General features: G+C 34.3%; 1 protein-coding gene across 2 annotated transcripts in view; it reads left to right on the plus strand.

Moving 5' to 3' along the window:
• The window catches only part of DNAJB4 (DnaJ heat shock protein family (Hsp40) member B4), a 39,373-nt gene extending 32,898 nt beyond the window's left edge, over nucleotides 1–6,475 (plus strand). For both annotated transcript variants that reach the window (XM_019644023.1, XM_019644022.1), the window contains exons 2-3: nucleotides 3,356–3,924; nucleotides 5,284–6,475. In XM_019644023.1, the coding sequence (XP_019499568.1) occupies nucleotides 3,490–3,924; nucleotides 5,284–5,517 (669 nt within the window). In that variant the 5' untranslated portion in view covers nucleotides 3,356–3,489 and the 3' untranslated portion in view covers nucleotides 5,518–6,475. The remainder of the gene's footprint in view (nucleotides 1–3,355; nucleotides 3,925–5,283) is intronic.
• Nucleotides 6,476–16,090: the final 9,615 nt, after the last annotated feature.

Genomic DNA, 16,090 nt, shown 5'->3' on the forward strand with positions numbered 1-16,090 from the left:
AAACTATGCTAAATAAAAGTCAGATATAAAAGACTATATATTCTATGATGCCATTCATATTCAATGCATGGAAAAGACAAATTTGTAAAGAAAGAAAGCAGATTAGTAGTTGCCTGGGGCTAGAGGTAGGAATGGCTGTTAACTACAAATAGAAATTAGAGAACCCTTTAGGTTGATGGAAATGTTCTATAACTGGAGTGTGGTGATGGTCACACAACTCTACAAGTTTTCCTAAAATCATTGAATTGTATATTTTTAATGGGTTAACTTTATGATATGTAATAATTCTATTTTAAAAAACAGAAATTTTCTCCCTAGTTGACTCACTTGAAAACAAAAAAAACACAGAACTACAGAAATTTAAAATTAGATTTTGAGCCAGTCTCTCCCAAAATGTTTTAGATTTAGTTCTGAATTGTTCAATGGATGTCAACATAAGTTTGTTTTAAAAGACCTAAAAAAAATTTTTTTTCAATAACACGTCTTAAAGTAGTCCAGTTCTCTAACATTTCTTTATGCCTTTTTTTTGTTTACTGTTTATAGTTTAATAACTTTAAATACTGAAAGGCAGTATTTATCACTGTATTTATAGACTTTTATTTAGTATATTAATCTCTATACTAATTTGCTTCTTTAGTTCCTTATTTTTTAATCAACTGGATCTCTTTTTATTTACTATGTATTTCTAAAAATAAGTTAATTGGATTTTTGTGAATCACAACTGTTTAAAGGATCTTATTATGCTGGTAACTCTTAAGTCTTGTTATATATCTGGGTTTTTACATATTAGATCTCTTTAAAGTAAGAGTTGTGAAAGTCTTACAATTTTTTCTTTGCAATCCTATTTCTTCTCCAATGCTGTTTCTTTTGATAAACTTTTACTCAACTAACTAGTGGAAATCATTGTTATGGATAGTATCTCAAACATATGTTTGTTTTTGGATTGCAAATTTGTTGGTTGTTTTAAAAATAATAGCAGCCTTAATAAAGCATAGGCAAATGTTGATTCTGGAGTGCATTCCTTGATCACAAAGGGATAATGGTGTCTAAGGAAACATTTTGGATGGCAGAGGGAATCCAGTTGAATTAAAATTTTCCATGAGAAATTGAAATGTATGTAATAAAAGAGTTGACTGTATAGTTGATGACATGTCTATTACAATTAGGTGCTAAGTATTGCAAGTGCTAGACAGTGATACTTGCATAACAATTCATGTTACGTTGAATTTTGGTAGGATTTTTCTCAGTCATTATAGTAGCCTTGTCCTTTATCTGAGCAATGTAATTGACTAGTGTCAAGGAAAACTTCAAAGTTCTGTTGGAGGCTTTTTGTCAGCTTTGATAAATGTCACTTTACACAGTGTGTGAATCTTCTCAGGGACTCTGTAATCCCGATTGAGCTACCATTTTTTGGCAGAGGAAAAAAGGGGTTTTAGGGAAAAGCTAAACCCGTGATGTAATAACTTAAAATATTATTCTTTTTATGAATCCATTATGGGTTCAAACATTTAGATTTTGTCTTGTAAAGGGTTAGACTGGACAGGCTAATTTACTCAGTTTACTTTATTAACTGTTAAATTATACTGTATTTGTGGAATAAAAGATGAAATGATTGAAATAATTTAATGGTTTAGTTGCATTGGTCATGATTTTGAGTTATATACATAGCCTATCATTTAAAAAAAAATCTGTCACTAGCTTTTCTTTTTTTTAACATTTGGAGTTATAACTAAATCACTAAAATTTAACTAAAAGAAGTTTTGGATGAGCTGCATGTTAAAAGTTCTTGTCCTGCATGCTTATACTTGTTATTCTGTTTCTACGAGGAATATCCCTAACTGCTATTTGAATATATCATTCAATACATATGTTGACAATTTTCAGATTATTAGATTTCTCTTGGTTTCTCCAGATTTCTATTCATTGATGAAGGTAAAAATTTAAACATCAGCTGAGACTGTTGGATGAAGTGGAGTACGTGTATACCTTTTGATGGAAGTAGCCAAATAGAATAAGACATGCAAATCTAAGTCTCTTTGAAAGCATGCTGCATGATTACAGTAGAAATTTTTTTATTACTAAATCTCTCATATATGTGTGTGTGTGACTACATTTTATATTGCTTTTGCTTCTGTCTCTTCTCTATCCTGATACTGAAGACACCTTTTAAAGTTTCCATTTAGGAGACTTGAAGAATTAGTTCATTCCCTTTATTCAGTAAACATGAGGGCCTATCATTTTTCAGCCCTGTGTGCATGAGCAATGCAGAAATGAATAAAATGTATTTCCTGCCCTCAAATTACTCATTGTTTAAACATATTGGGGTCTCTAAACTTAATCTCTTAAATGTTTCAGTTTTGTAATTTTTAGATTCTGTTCCTGCTTGTTTCCTTTGTCAGGAATGCCCATAGGCTCATTCAGAAAGTTTGTTGATACTGTAATGATATTAAATCCTTGTCAGTATTGGTCCCTTAAAAAGTTACAATACTGTTGTTTTGTGGGTTTTAGTAGAGTCTTTTTTCATATGTAGTAGAAAATGATGCTTCAAATACATAATCTCTTGTGAGCTGAATATTACTTAGTTCAGCCTTAGAGAACAGGGTCAGGGGGTCACTAACTTGGTGTCTGAAGCGGGTTGTCTACAATAGGCAGACATAACCAGTCCAGAGGCTTTACATGTCACGAGGGTTGGCAGCTGTTGATTTCAGTCTCCTTTTACATGCTGTTGAAATTAATGCTATCATGTGGTATGCCTAGATAAACAAGTTTGTTATCTGGGATAGTGATAACAATATTAGTGTCTAAAAAAATGTTTTTCATAATATTACAATTTTTCCACCACAAAAAGAGTTCTGTTTTAATTCTTAAACAGTAAAAGATGACTGAAATAAAATTTGTTGGCATGAATATGGTATTTTATATTGTTGATTGTTTTGCTCATTGATGATAATGGTACTTAAAGATTTAGGTTATGCATTTTGCATTGATTTCTCAAGACCTTTCAATTGACACCTTTTAAAAACAAATTTATATACTGCAGGTTGTCAAACCAGTAGCTTACGAGATAAGAGGTTCCCAATTTTTATTGTCTTATTTACCTGTGGAACAGAGATTCAGGAATAAATTATCATAAAAAATGGGGATTTGGAGGAAGAATTTGAAGCTAAAATTTTACCTTAGGATGGAATGATCAGAAGTTATGTAGCTGTTCTATATTTAGTTATGATAGCATTTCTGGCCAATATTAATGGATTACATCCTAAGTTGGTCACAGTTTATTAGTAATACAATTTTTGAAAGTTTAATTTTCAAGAGTTGCAAGCTTTGTTCTAATCCTGCTTGTCTCTTCATTTAGGGTTGAAAGGAGGAGCAGGAGGCACTGATGGACAAGGAGGCACCTTCCGGTACACCTTTCATGGCGACCCTCATGCCACATTTGCAGCATTTTTCGGAGGTTCCAACCCCTTTGAAATTTTCTTTGGAAGACGGATGGCTGGTGGTAGAGATTCTGAAGAAATGGAAGTAGATGGAGATCCTTTTAGTGCCTTTGGATTCAGCATGAATGGATATCCAAGAGACAGGAATTCTGTGGGGCCATCCCGCCTCAAACAAGATCCTCCAATTATTCATGAACTGCGAGTATCACTTGAAGAAATATATAATGGTTGTACCAAGCGGATGAAGATTTCTCGAAAAAGGTTAAACCCTGATGGAAGGAGTTATAGATCCGAGGACAAAATTCTCACCATTGAGATTAAAAAAGGATGGAAAGAAGGCACCAAAATTACTTTTCCAAGGGAAGGAGATGAAACACCAACTAGTATTCCAGCAGACATTGTTTTTATCATTAAAGATAAAGATCACCCCAAATTTAAAAGAGATGGATCAAATATAATTTATACTGCTAAAATTAGTTTACGAGAGGTAAGTTAGGAAGACCTAGAATTCTGAAACCAAATAATTACGCATCTGATCTAGGAAATTTAAATAATAGCTAACATTTATTTAATGTTTGCTACACTTTATTTTTTTAATTCTCCTACGAATCCTCTGAGCTGGTACTATTATCTTTTATGGATAAGATTATATATTCTAAGTTTAGTTACCTATACTGACAACTTCAATGCCAATTGTAAGTGCTAACTGGATTATGTACTATGAGACCTAATATTTGGTTTACTCTGTTTTTATAAGTATGGTTTGAGATCTGCATTATAATCTCATATTACCTTACTTCATGTATAAGATATTTTTCCAAAATTGTTAATTTGGAGTAATAATTATATAACAAAAAAGGTATTAAAAGACAAAATAATTTATAAGGGTACTAGTTTAATATACAAGTTCTTATTCTATTTTTAGGCACTATTTCTCAAATTGGACTATATAATCTTGCAAATATGGCCATGTCAGTTCCCTTCTTAAAAATCTTTTAATGACTCCACATAGCATCTATCATAAAGTCCAAATCCTTTAGCTTAAAATCAAGGGTCATTTTTAATCTGATTTCTACGCATAAATTATTCAGTTCCCTAAGTTCACTCTATTCTTATCACGTATATATGTCTGTGTCATTGTCTGAGCTCTGCTCTGTGGAACACTGCCTCAGTCTGCCTCAGTACCAGCTACTGGTTCAAAGCTTAGCTCAAGCATTCTGTACTTCCAGAAGCTAAGGGTGAACGGTGGGTGCCCTTTCTCTCAGAAAAGGCTTCTGCACATAGCTGTGCGCCAACATCATGCTATATTGTAATTACTAGTTTGCTTCTGTGTTCTTTGTGTGTTCCTTGAGGTGGGGTATGTGTTCATAGTCCCTATATATGCTCAGCATCTAGCAGGGATGTGTGGCATATAGTAGGCACTCAGTAAATACCTGTTGTCTAAAACAATAAATGTATTCCTTGTCCTAACGTTGTTGTCCCTCCAGAGAAGTAGGTAATTGCTCCTATCTTCTTTCTAGTTCTGAATTTCTCCCTCTTCTCATCTCTCATTTCATCCCTGCATCTTGACTGTTGTAATATCAGCCTCAAACTATCCATTTCATTCCAGAGCAATGTGGAAGACATCCTTTACTTCTCTTTTCCTTTTCCTTCTCTTTTGTCTTTCCTTCTTTTGGAACATGTCTGATTATGCATGAACCAAAGGGATTTTAATGGGGAAATAGTCATAATTATTGATATTTTGGAGGTTAAAATTTTACCTTGGTAGTATCATCCTACATTTGGCAGTATTTTTGTTGAGAATTTTAAGTTTTGAAGTTTGTTAATTTTATTTTGTCCATTTTAGGCATTGTGTGGCTGCTCAGTTAACGTGCCAACCATGGATGGAAGAACCATACCTATGGCAGTAAATGATATTGTGAAACCTGGAATGAGGAGGAGAATTATTGGATATGGGCTGCCGTTTCCAAAAAATCCTGACCAACGCGGTGACCTCCTAATAGAATTTGAGGTGTACTTCCCAGATTCTATACCTTCATCATCCAAAGAAGTACTTAGGAAACATCTTCCTGCCTCATAGAACGAAAAACTTTGTTACCCATATTTTGATAAGGCACTGAAAAATATAAAAAGACTGGCAGTTTACTGATATAGATGTGAATTCTGTATAAAGACGTGTACATTATTTTGAGGGTTCATTAAATTGCATGAATAGAGACGGGTCAAATTAATAGGCAAAAGGGATTTTTATAGTTCGAGATGAAGAGAAAACCATTCATTCTTTTATTTCATTTCTCCCAAATCAGAAATTTTTAGTATTTACAATTTGTTTTTGTGGCATTAGTAGATATATTTCTAATAAAGTACTAGACTGCCCAAGTACTTTATTTCTTATATCTTTACATTGTCAGTATGGTAAGTTCTCATTTATAATGAAAATTTTAATTCTTAACTAAACTATACATGTGATATGTATTTCAAGAAAATAAAAACCTAAGTCATTTAAAAATGTGATTAACTAGATTTAAATCACCATCTGAAATGCTGCTATAGGGCTGGTACCCATAAAAGAATATCCTAATGCATATGTTTCACCATTTTGATTTTTAAAATATGCTATAGCATTTCTTAATAGTGTAGTATAATGTTCTTAAGACCTTTTCTTCATAAAAATGAAATTAATGGCAATTTATCTCCTGTGGAAATCCCAATTGCCTGAATTACTGATATTTTAGCAATAGGCTGTTTTTAAAATGCCATATGTAATTTTATGCAAGTTGACTATATTATATATCTTGGACTTAATAAATTATATGCACATTTTATTGTCCACTAGTTTAAAATAGTTTGTTTAATAATAAATGTGTTTTTAGAGGAAATGTTGTTACTTGGAATTAATTTTCCAATTACACAGTCTTCTATAACTTAATCATAACATGCTGTATGTACCTTATGTAATTTCCCTAAAAAAGAATAAACTACCACTGTGGTGTTAAACCAAAATATGGGGAAAATAAACACTAACTGCTGCTTATGAATGATGTTGCTACTACTTGTTTTATATATATATATATATGTATATATATATATATATATGTAAAATATATATACATATTTTACTTTTTCCCATGCACAGATTGCATTTTATAGGCGTTATAACTTTTAAATATATTTATGTTTAAAAATTGTTTTGTTTTCTGTTTTATAATTATAGGGAGAATGATGTTTTGAAACAGTGTTTGGTTCAAAAGTAATTTTCATGATAATATACAAGGTATACTGGATCCTATCAGATTCTGTTTAGCAGAATATGAAGTCATCTTTTAGAAATTCAATAAATAGGTTGCAATCACCATATACTTTATAGATTTATTAAGATAAAATTAACATGCCATAAAGTTTACCCTTTCAAAGTGTATAATTCAGTGGTTTTAGTGTATTCACAGAGTTGTACAACCATTCTCTAATTCCAGAACATTTTTCATCACTCCCAGAAGAAACCCCATGTCTACTAGCATTCTCTCCCCATTCCTCCAGCCCCTGACAAACGCTAATCTACTTCTGTCTCCATGGATTTGTCTATTATGGACATTTCATATAAATGAAAGCAAAGGATATGTGGCTTCTTTTATTTGGCTTCTTTCACTTAGCATAATGTTTTTAAATTACATCCATGTTACATTATGTATCAGTACTTCATTCTTTTTTATGGCTGAATAATGTTCCATTTTATGGATACATCACAATTTGTTTAACCATTCATTAGTTGATGGGCATTTATGTTATTTCCACTTTTTAGCTATTATGAATATTGCTGCTGTGAACATTTTTGTACAAATGTTCATGTACATATTTTTCAATGTTATTGGGTATATACCAAAAATCGAATAGCTTGGAATAACCATACACTTTAGTTGCAAATGGAAAATACTTGAAAATGCCAGAGAATTCAGCTAATCATACTTTTTATTCCATCTTACTTACAAATGATTCCTTTATAACTTTTGTTTCTCTGAATGACAGTTAAAACTCTTTAGAGAAATATAAACAACATGGAAATTTGCTCACAGATCTAAAGAGATAAAGATGAAAAGCAACAGAGTGGCGGGTGTGATTTCTACTTAAACCCACTGTATTTATTGCAATTTTTTTGATTAAGCATTTTCTCCTAATTAAAGGATTTATAGATATATGAATAATCTTTGGATTAAAAAGTATTTTTTTAAATATACTTTTTATTCTACTAGTCAAAATTAATTTGCATTGGTATATAAAAACAGTATACCAATATCTTTCTTGTCTGAAAGGATACTAATAATGCCTTAGCATAAAGTAAGTGCCCAATTTTTATTTGTTGAATGTCGAATTAATGTAAGTTTTAAAGTTTTCTTATTTATTTAAATTATAAAAGTACTTTTGATTTTAAAAGTGTTCTCTTTAAATTCAACCAGGTTCTTGGATACCTGGACTATTTGAAGTACTGTAGACCCCAGAAAGCTAATTGATAAAGATGTTTATCTTTCCTACAAGAAAAACCACAAGTTGCTTGTGTTTTTTAGTTGGGATGTTTTTAGGCAAGATGTACCCTGTTCTGTTGTCACCGACCTACCGCTCTCTATTGTGTTACATAAACTACTTCACACGTTTAGTTCATCCTGCTTCTGAAAGCTGAGTTTGTGACCCCTCATTTACTTTTTAGCTCATCATTCCTGCCTATGATGATCTTTCTTGGGGACAAGGAGTTGAAAATGCTTTTGCTTGTTTATTTTTCAGAAAGTATCATTTGACTAGTTATGATGGATAAAATAAAATTAATATATGATTAGACTCAGTAAATGGTGTAGAAGTGATTATCCTCATACTTCAAGGACTATTTCATTCATCTCACCGAATTAAGGTTAAGCATCATCCTTAATCTAATAACAATGTTTATCCAATATTGTGTAATGCCGTGCACTGCCTATGTGTTTGGCTTTTCATATATATATTCCATCCCCTCTTTATGGAGAATTATAGAAAGAAAAGGTAAGTTGGTATTGTTAAGTAATAGCTTAATCAGTATTTATTTGAACAGATATTTTATAGATTAAATATTTCAACCTTTTTAACATTTTTTTCTGTGATATTTTTAGTTCATAAAATTCATAAACTTATTGGAGCTGGAAAAAATTTTAAGAGATCACATTTTCTAGATGAAGTAAACCCAGAGAGACTAAGTGACTTGCCTGTAGTTAAAGAACAAGCTTATGAGGGAATTCTGTCTTATCTCTTATTCTCACTCAGTACCATTTTCCCCCAGTATGCCATGATGTCTCCTGTTGCTAAATTTCCAAGACAAGGTCAAATTTTAACATGCATTTGCCTATTTCTTTGTGTAGTCTGTGTTAAGTCAGCATATTTAAAAGTTTTGAGTCATTTATGAACACGTGGAATATAAACTTATAATTTGATGGTGCTAACTAGAACACTTTTGAAGCATTTATTATAAAACTGGCTATTTTTCTAAAAAAGGGAAGTAATGGCCTAAAATTAAAGTGGATCCATTGATAATTTAAAGAAAAAAAATGTTCTCCAATGTTATTTTCAAAATACTGTAAGGCCACAGTTGAGCTTTTATTTTTATTTTTATATTTTTTACAACTGAGCTTTTAGATAAACTATAAATTAAGATTTTTTTCAAGTAAAATTGCTATCTGAAATACATGAAATTATAAAAAAAGATTTTTATATGAAAAGAGAGAAGAAAAACAGGAAGAAGACAATCATGCAGATTTTATTGAGAAAAAGTTGTAATGAGTAATAACATAGAGAAGCTCTACAGTGATTTGCAAGTACAATAAACTAAAAATTAATTGGTACATCTCTGTAGCTTTTAGAATTTTGGCTTATGTGACTGTAGTTCTTTAGCCATTCTTACCGAGATAATTTTGAAAAGAGGAAACTGAAGTTTGGGTCCAGAAAAGGAGAAAAAAGTGAAGGGCAGAAGAAAATGAGAGGCTTTGGATGCAGCCGTAAATGTGAGAAATAAAACCGGAGGCAAAGAACTCCACTCCTGTTTCTGTTAAAGGGATGGCACTGAGATGACTATAAATAAAATATGGACAGGAAGTACTATGTTGTAATAGGAAGTCTATTAGAAAAGAGCTTGAGAAATACAGTTATGATTCTCTAATAGGTTACAAATTACACAATATTTTTAATCTCAAGTATATGTTTTGCATTTCTATGATTGGGAATGGAGGGGTCCAAGAGATAGGATTAACTGAGACATAAGATTTGAAAAGTATGAAACATTTGGAATGTGGTTAGATTTTTTTCTTAATTGCCTTAATATTCCTGTTATATGTCTAACAAAGCAAAAATAAATTTGCAAGTATCTTATAGAAGCTGTGAGAATGGAGGTCCTGAAAAGTTTCAAGTGAGCAAGGAATGGTAAATCATATAATATTTATTACTTGTTTAATATATAGAGTATCATTCTCTTTCTTTAATACAATCTTCATTTTAATGAACCTAAAAACTGACTTCTTAGGGTTCTGTGTAAAACTTTTTCCATAACAACATAAATCCCTAAGCTAATTATTTTCCTATCACAGTGCTTTCAGAAACATAACCCTCTCAGATGGAAAAATTGTATTTTACTGTGGCTTTTATAAATCACATTCTCTTCCTTATTAAAGCAACCTTAAAGATTGCACACCCAACTTCAGAGTAGTAACTACACAACAGGAATAGTTACACGTTGTACTGCCTTTTATTCCAGAATATTTAATGCATAAATTTTGGAGGAAATTATTCAGATGTTAAAGTTGGAACCCTGAACTGATAATGGGGCCTTAGTAGTATTTAAAAATTGGTTGCTGGGCCGGGCGAGTAGCGCGTTGGTTAAGAGTTTAACCTGGTTTAAGCTTGGGACGCCAGCTCTGAGCAGCAAGGCCCCGGATCGGATCCCACATGCAGGCCAGTGATGCTGCGCCCTCTATAGCTAAGATGGTGAACAACAGCTCTACCTAGAGCTGGGCTGCCATGAGTCACCAGCGAGGGTGTAGGCTGCAGTGGGGCTGGCTGGCAGCAGGTGTGAGTCCCTATGAGCGGCCACCCAATGGCCAGTGAGCGACTGCCTCAGCTGGGAAGAGTGCAGTGATTATACCAACATGGGCCAGTGAAGTGACGTCCTCCACAACTAGACTGAAGAACAAAAGGACAGCAACTTGTCTGTTCCCCTTCCCCGATTCCTCAACGCTGTTCCTCTCCCCTGGTTCCCCAATAAAATCGTTAAAAAAAAAAATTGGTTGCTGGATTATGTGGGTTTATTTTTATTAAGCTTGAAGTGGGTAATATTGATGATCAAGTGGGATCTATTCTAGGTGTGCAAGGCTGATTTAGCATTTGTAATTTCTCCAGTGCAGCATTGTTCTCAGTCACCTCCTTTGCTCCATTATTGGCAAATATATTTCTATGTTATAGTCACAACAAATACATATATTGTTTTATACAATGGCTTTTTGAATCAGTTAAGAGGAGAAAGAAGAAATATGCATTTACACTGTCTTTTATAAATACATAATTACCTTTACTAGTGCTCTTTGTTCTTGTGGATTTGAATTAATGTCTGGGCCACTTGTTTTCAGCCTGAAGAACTTCTGTGGGTATATATTTCTTATAAGGTGGGTCTGCTATCAACAAATTGTCATAGTTTTTGTTTATCTGAAAATGTCTTTATTTTGCCTTTACTTTTGAAAGATAGCTTTGCTGGGATACAGGATTCTTGGTTGGCAGATGTTTTTCTTTGAGCACTTTGAATGTGTTGTCCCACTGCCTGACCTCCATTATTTCTGGTTATAAGTCACCTGATCTTATTGAGGATCCTTTGTAAGTGATGAGTCATATTACTCTTGCTGCTTTTAAGAATTTCTTCCTATCTTTGGCTTTCAGCATTTTTACTCTGATGTCTGTGGATCTCTATATTTATCTTATATGGAATTTGTTGAGCTTTGTGGGTATATAGATTAATATTTTTAAATAAATTTGGAAAGTTTCCAGCCATTATTTCTTCAAATATTTTTTTTCTGCTTCTTTCCTGTCTTTCTGCTACTCTCCTCTCCTTCTGGTACTCCAGTTTTACATGTGTGCTTAATGGTGTCCCATGTTTCTCTGAGTCCCTGTTCATTTTTCTTCATTTTTTCTCTCTATTCTTGGGATTGCATAATCTTTATAAATCTGTCTTCAATTTTCCTAATTCTTCTTTCTGCCAATTCAAATCTGTTGTTGAGCCCCTGTAGTGAATTTATCACTTCAGTTATAGTCCTCTCAGCTCTAGAATTTCCAGTTGGTATTTTTTAAAATAATTTCCTTTTATTGGTATTCTCTATTTGATGAGACATTATCATCATCTCTTCTCTTAGTTTGTGATGGTTTCCTTTTGTTTTCTAAACATGTTTATAGTGGCTATTTTAAAGTTTTGCTTGGAAAATCCAACATCTAGTTGCTTCACAAGCAGTTTCTTTTGCCTTTTTTTCTGTTGTGTGGATCATATTTTACATTTCTTTGCATATCTTATAATTTTTTTGGGGGGAGGGGTGTTATTAGGCATTTAAATAAGAGCAACTCTGGGCACTGGTCCCCACCCTCTTTTAGACTTGTTATTTACTTGCTTAGTGACCAGCTAAATTATTTTAGTGAAGTCTATTGCCCCCTATGTAATGTGAAGCCCCTGATGTTGCTTCAGAGGATGCAGTCTTGGGTATCCTTACAGTCACCCTGGAATGACGGTGGTTTTGACAAGTCTCTCTCTCTTTTTTTTTTTTTTCAGCTGAGCCATCCTGCCACCTGTTGGCAGCTCAGCGGCAGCTCAGCTCAGGCTGGGCATCGAACCGCTGTTGCTCAGAATGCCGAGCTCTTAACCAACTGAGCCACTAGGCTGCCAGACAAGGCTCTCTTTGATTGTCTCTTTCTGTTAAGCTACACTGATTGTTGTCTTAGATCCTATTGTTTTCAACAATGCCCTTGGGTCATAAATTACAAACTGTTCAAATCAAATTAGGTCCTTGGAGTGGTGGATAGTTCTGAAATTTTTAGATTTATTCCGACCCCAGAAGGGCTCTTCCCACATGTCTCTTTCCATTTATCTCTCTGGCAAACTAGTGCTGGTGGTGGGGAATGGGTAGGGGCAATGTTGCTTTTCTTTCTGAGTAATACCCCTGCTTTAGGAGCTGAGTGCTGGGTGGGTGGCAGGATGATTTGAGAGTAGCCCCAGGTCTCCTCAGTTTGTCTCTCACAACATAAAACTGCTGCCCCACGAACCAGTATAAGGGCACTGAGGGCTCCAATATTCTCAGCAATGTTGTGCCCAAGATAGACCCTCCACCCCAATAGATAGTGCAGGAAGAAGGAACCCCCCAAAGTGTCCTTCACACTCACCTAGAACAGCTTCAGCCACATACCTGGGGCAGGATAAGAAATGGTGAGGTTCTGGCCTTCCCAGGAAGATAACCCTCTGAATGGATTATAGCTCGACCGTGTGAGAAACACTCCTAGGTATTCTCATAAGGATATAATTATAGTGATTGCCAAAATTTAAAACTTAACGGTCAATTGTCTAAATTCACTTACAAACTATTGATTGGAAGGTTTTAACCCATTATTTGATTATTGGAACAGCAGTAGATATAGCTCTTTCCTGGTCATGAGACAAATTTTAATAAAAGGCCATTACTATTTCAATTAATTTATAGATGGAGTTCATTCCTCTCTCCCCTAGAACTTAAGATAATTGTAGATAAGAACATAAATTTATATTAAATTTACCATGTTAAAGGCTCATATCAGCTGTGACAATAACATTCAGATTTCTTTCAAATTCCATTTATATATTATTTTAGCAAAGGAATTAGTTGGTAACATTTTTATAAATTAAATTTATAAACCAAAGACTTTATGACGATCTTACATAAAGAGATGGGTGTTATAGTAAGAAACATAGAAATGTTAAATTTCTCATTAGGTTTATTTAGATTAAAGCAGAATGGATTTGAATGAGCTTAATTCTGATGTGTTACTATACCCTAATCGCAAGGAAGACAACTTTTTTTATTATGAAACACACATTTTTTAAAATTAGTTTCAGCTGTACAACACAGTGCAATATTTATACTTTTTACCCCTCGAAGTGACAACCCCCCTCCCCCAATCCGCCTCCCCACTCCCCCCATATCATACATATCTATTACAATTCCCTTGACTCCACTCCCACACTATACTCCACGTCCCATGACCATATATATATATATATATGTTGTACATACAATGTTGTACAACATCAGATTCAGGTGTACAGTGCAGTGATCAAGCCTCTACCCCATCTATGATGCGGCCTCCCTAACAAGACATGTGACCACCTAACACCCTACAAAATATTTACAAAATTAATTATATTTCTCAAACTTCTTTCATATCCCTGTGGCAATATTGTAGTTACCTATTTATGCTATCTAATCCCTTCCCTTTCTCCCTCATCCCCACCCCCATCCCAACAGTTGTTCCACTATATCTCTGAGATCATTTCTGTTTACTTTGCTCATTCACTCAGTTTTTTAGATTCCAAATATAAGTGAAATCATATGGTATTTGTCTTTTTCCAACTGACTTATTTCACTTAACATAATAGTCTCTAGGTCCATCCATATCGTTGCGAATGGTACGATTTCATGCTAAGGAAGATAGCTTTTATTTTCTTAATTAAATTTTTTTTTAAAGATTTTTATTGGGGATTTGGGGGAAGGGGAACAGACAAGTTGCTGTCCTTTTGTTCTTCAGTCTAGTTGTGGAGGACATTGCTTCACTGGCCCAAGTTGGCACCATCATTGCACTCTTCCCCGGCGAGGCAGATTAGTCACTGGCTTCTAGACGGTCGCTCACTGCGACTGCTGGCTGCTGGCTACACATGGTAGTCCATCACACCGACTGCAGTAGGGGCTGCAGCCTACGCCGTTGCCGGCGACTCACGGCAACCCAGCTCCAGGTTGAGCTGTTGTTCAGTTCAGCATCTTAGCTGTAGAGGGCAGTGTCATTGGCCCTCATATGTGGAATCCGAACCGGGGCCATCTGGTGTCCCAAGCCAGCTCTTATCCAATGCGCCACTCGGCCAGCCTGTAAGATAACTTTTAAATAAGGCACATTCTTACTTTAAAAATGTTTTAAATTTACTTTTTAAAAATGTAATTCTAATTGCCAGTGTCACAACCATTCCTCTCAAGATTATATATCAGGAGACAAAATACCATCGGAAATGTCTGATTGAATTCTATTTTCACATTATTTCTTAATCTTATTGTCATCATTAGTGACCACAAAAACAATGTAGGGAAAGGTATGTTTCCCAAGTTGTTATATTCAGTGGCTTTTATTTGTAAGCATTAAATGTAATCTTGATGTTTTAGGAGACTCTACATCAGCGGTTCTCAACCTGTGGGTCACAACCCCTTTGGGGGTCGAACGACCCTTTCACAAGGATCGCCTAAGACCATCGGAAAACAAAAAGATATTTACATTATGATTCATAACAGTAGCAAAATTACAGTTATAGAGTAGCAACGAAAATAATTTTATGGTTGGTGGTCACCACAACATGAGGAACTGTATTAAGGGGTGGCGGCATTAGGAAGGTTGAGAATCGCTGCTCTACATAGTATGTATGTGTAATCTGTCAGAATTTATAGACCTTTAGGTAAGTGTCCTCTTTATTAGTGCTATTTCAGTCCAAGGTATGCTTCTGGGATATAATTAAATGGGCCACATACATATATCTCTAAGGCAGCAGCCAGTAATTGTCTAATAACTGTTCTTATAAAAAATTATAAATTATTAGAAAATTAATTTGTGTGAAGTGGTGTGTGTGTGTGTGTGTGTATAATTTCCAAAGTTATAAAAATATATTTTCAGAAAAATTAAAGCTGCTTTGTTTTTCTAGGAAAAAAATCAGAGTGCTAGTTGACTAAATGAATTTGGAAGATATTAGTCCTATTGGGTAAATCATCACACATAGTGTATTAGGATTCTCAGAGAAACAGATCCAGCAGGAAATATATATATATATATATATATATATATATATATATATATATATATATATACATGGAATTGGCTCAAATAGTTATGGAGACCAAGAAGTTCCATAGACTGCCATAAGCAAGCTGGAGAACCAGGAAAGCTGGTGGTATAACTCAGTCCAAGTGCAAAGACCTGAGAAACCAGAGGGACCATGGTGTAAGTCCTGGAGTCTGAAGACCCTAGAGACCGGGGCTCCAGTGTCTCAGGGGCAGGAAAAGAGGGACGTCGAAGCTCAAGACAAGAGAGAAAGAGCGCGATTTGCCCTTGTGCTTTTTGTTCCATTGTAACCCTCTATGGACTGGGTGATATCCACCCACATTGAGGAGGGCAGATCTCTTTTCTCAGTTCACCCAATCAAATTTTAATCGCTTCCAAAACTCCCTCACAGACACACCTAGAAATAATGTTTTGCCAGCTATCTAGGCATCCATTAGCCTAGTCAAGGTGACACAAATTAACCATCATACATAGTGGGTGCTTAAATCATGTTATTATTGTAAAGAGATAGGCCTCTTATTTCCTACTCAGAACACAAAAGGGAATCA

The sequence above is a fragment of the Hipposideros armiger genome, unplaced genomic scaffold, assembly GCF_001890085.2.
Source record: "Hipposideros armiger isolate ML-2016 unplaced genomic scaffold, ASM189008v1 scaffold_84, whole genome shotgun sequence".
Classification (NCBI taxonomy): Eukaryota; Metazoa; Chordata; class Mammalia; order Chiroptera; family Hipposideridae; genus Hipposideros; species Hipposideros armiger.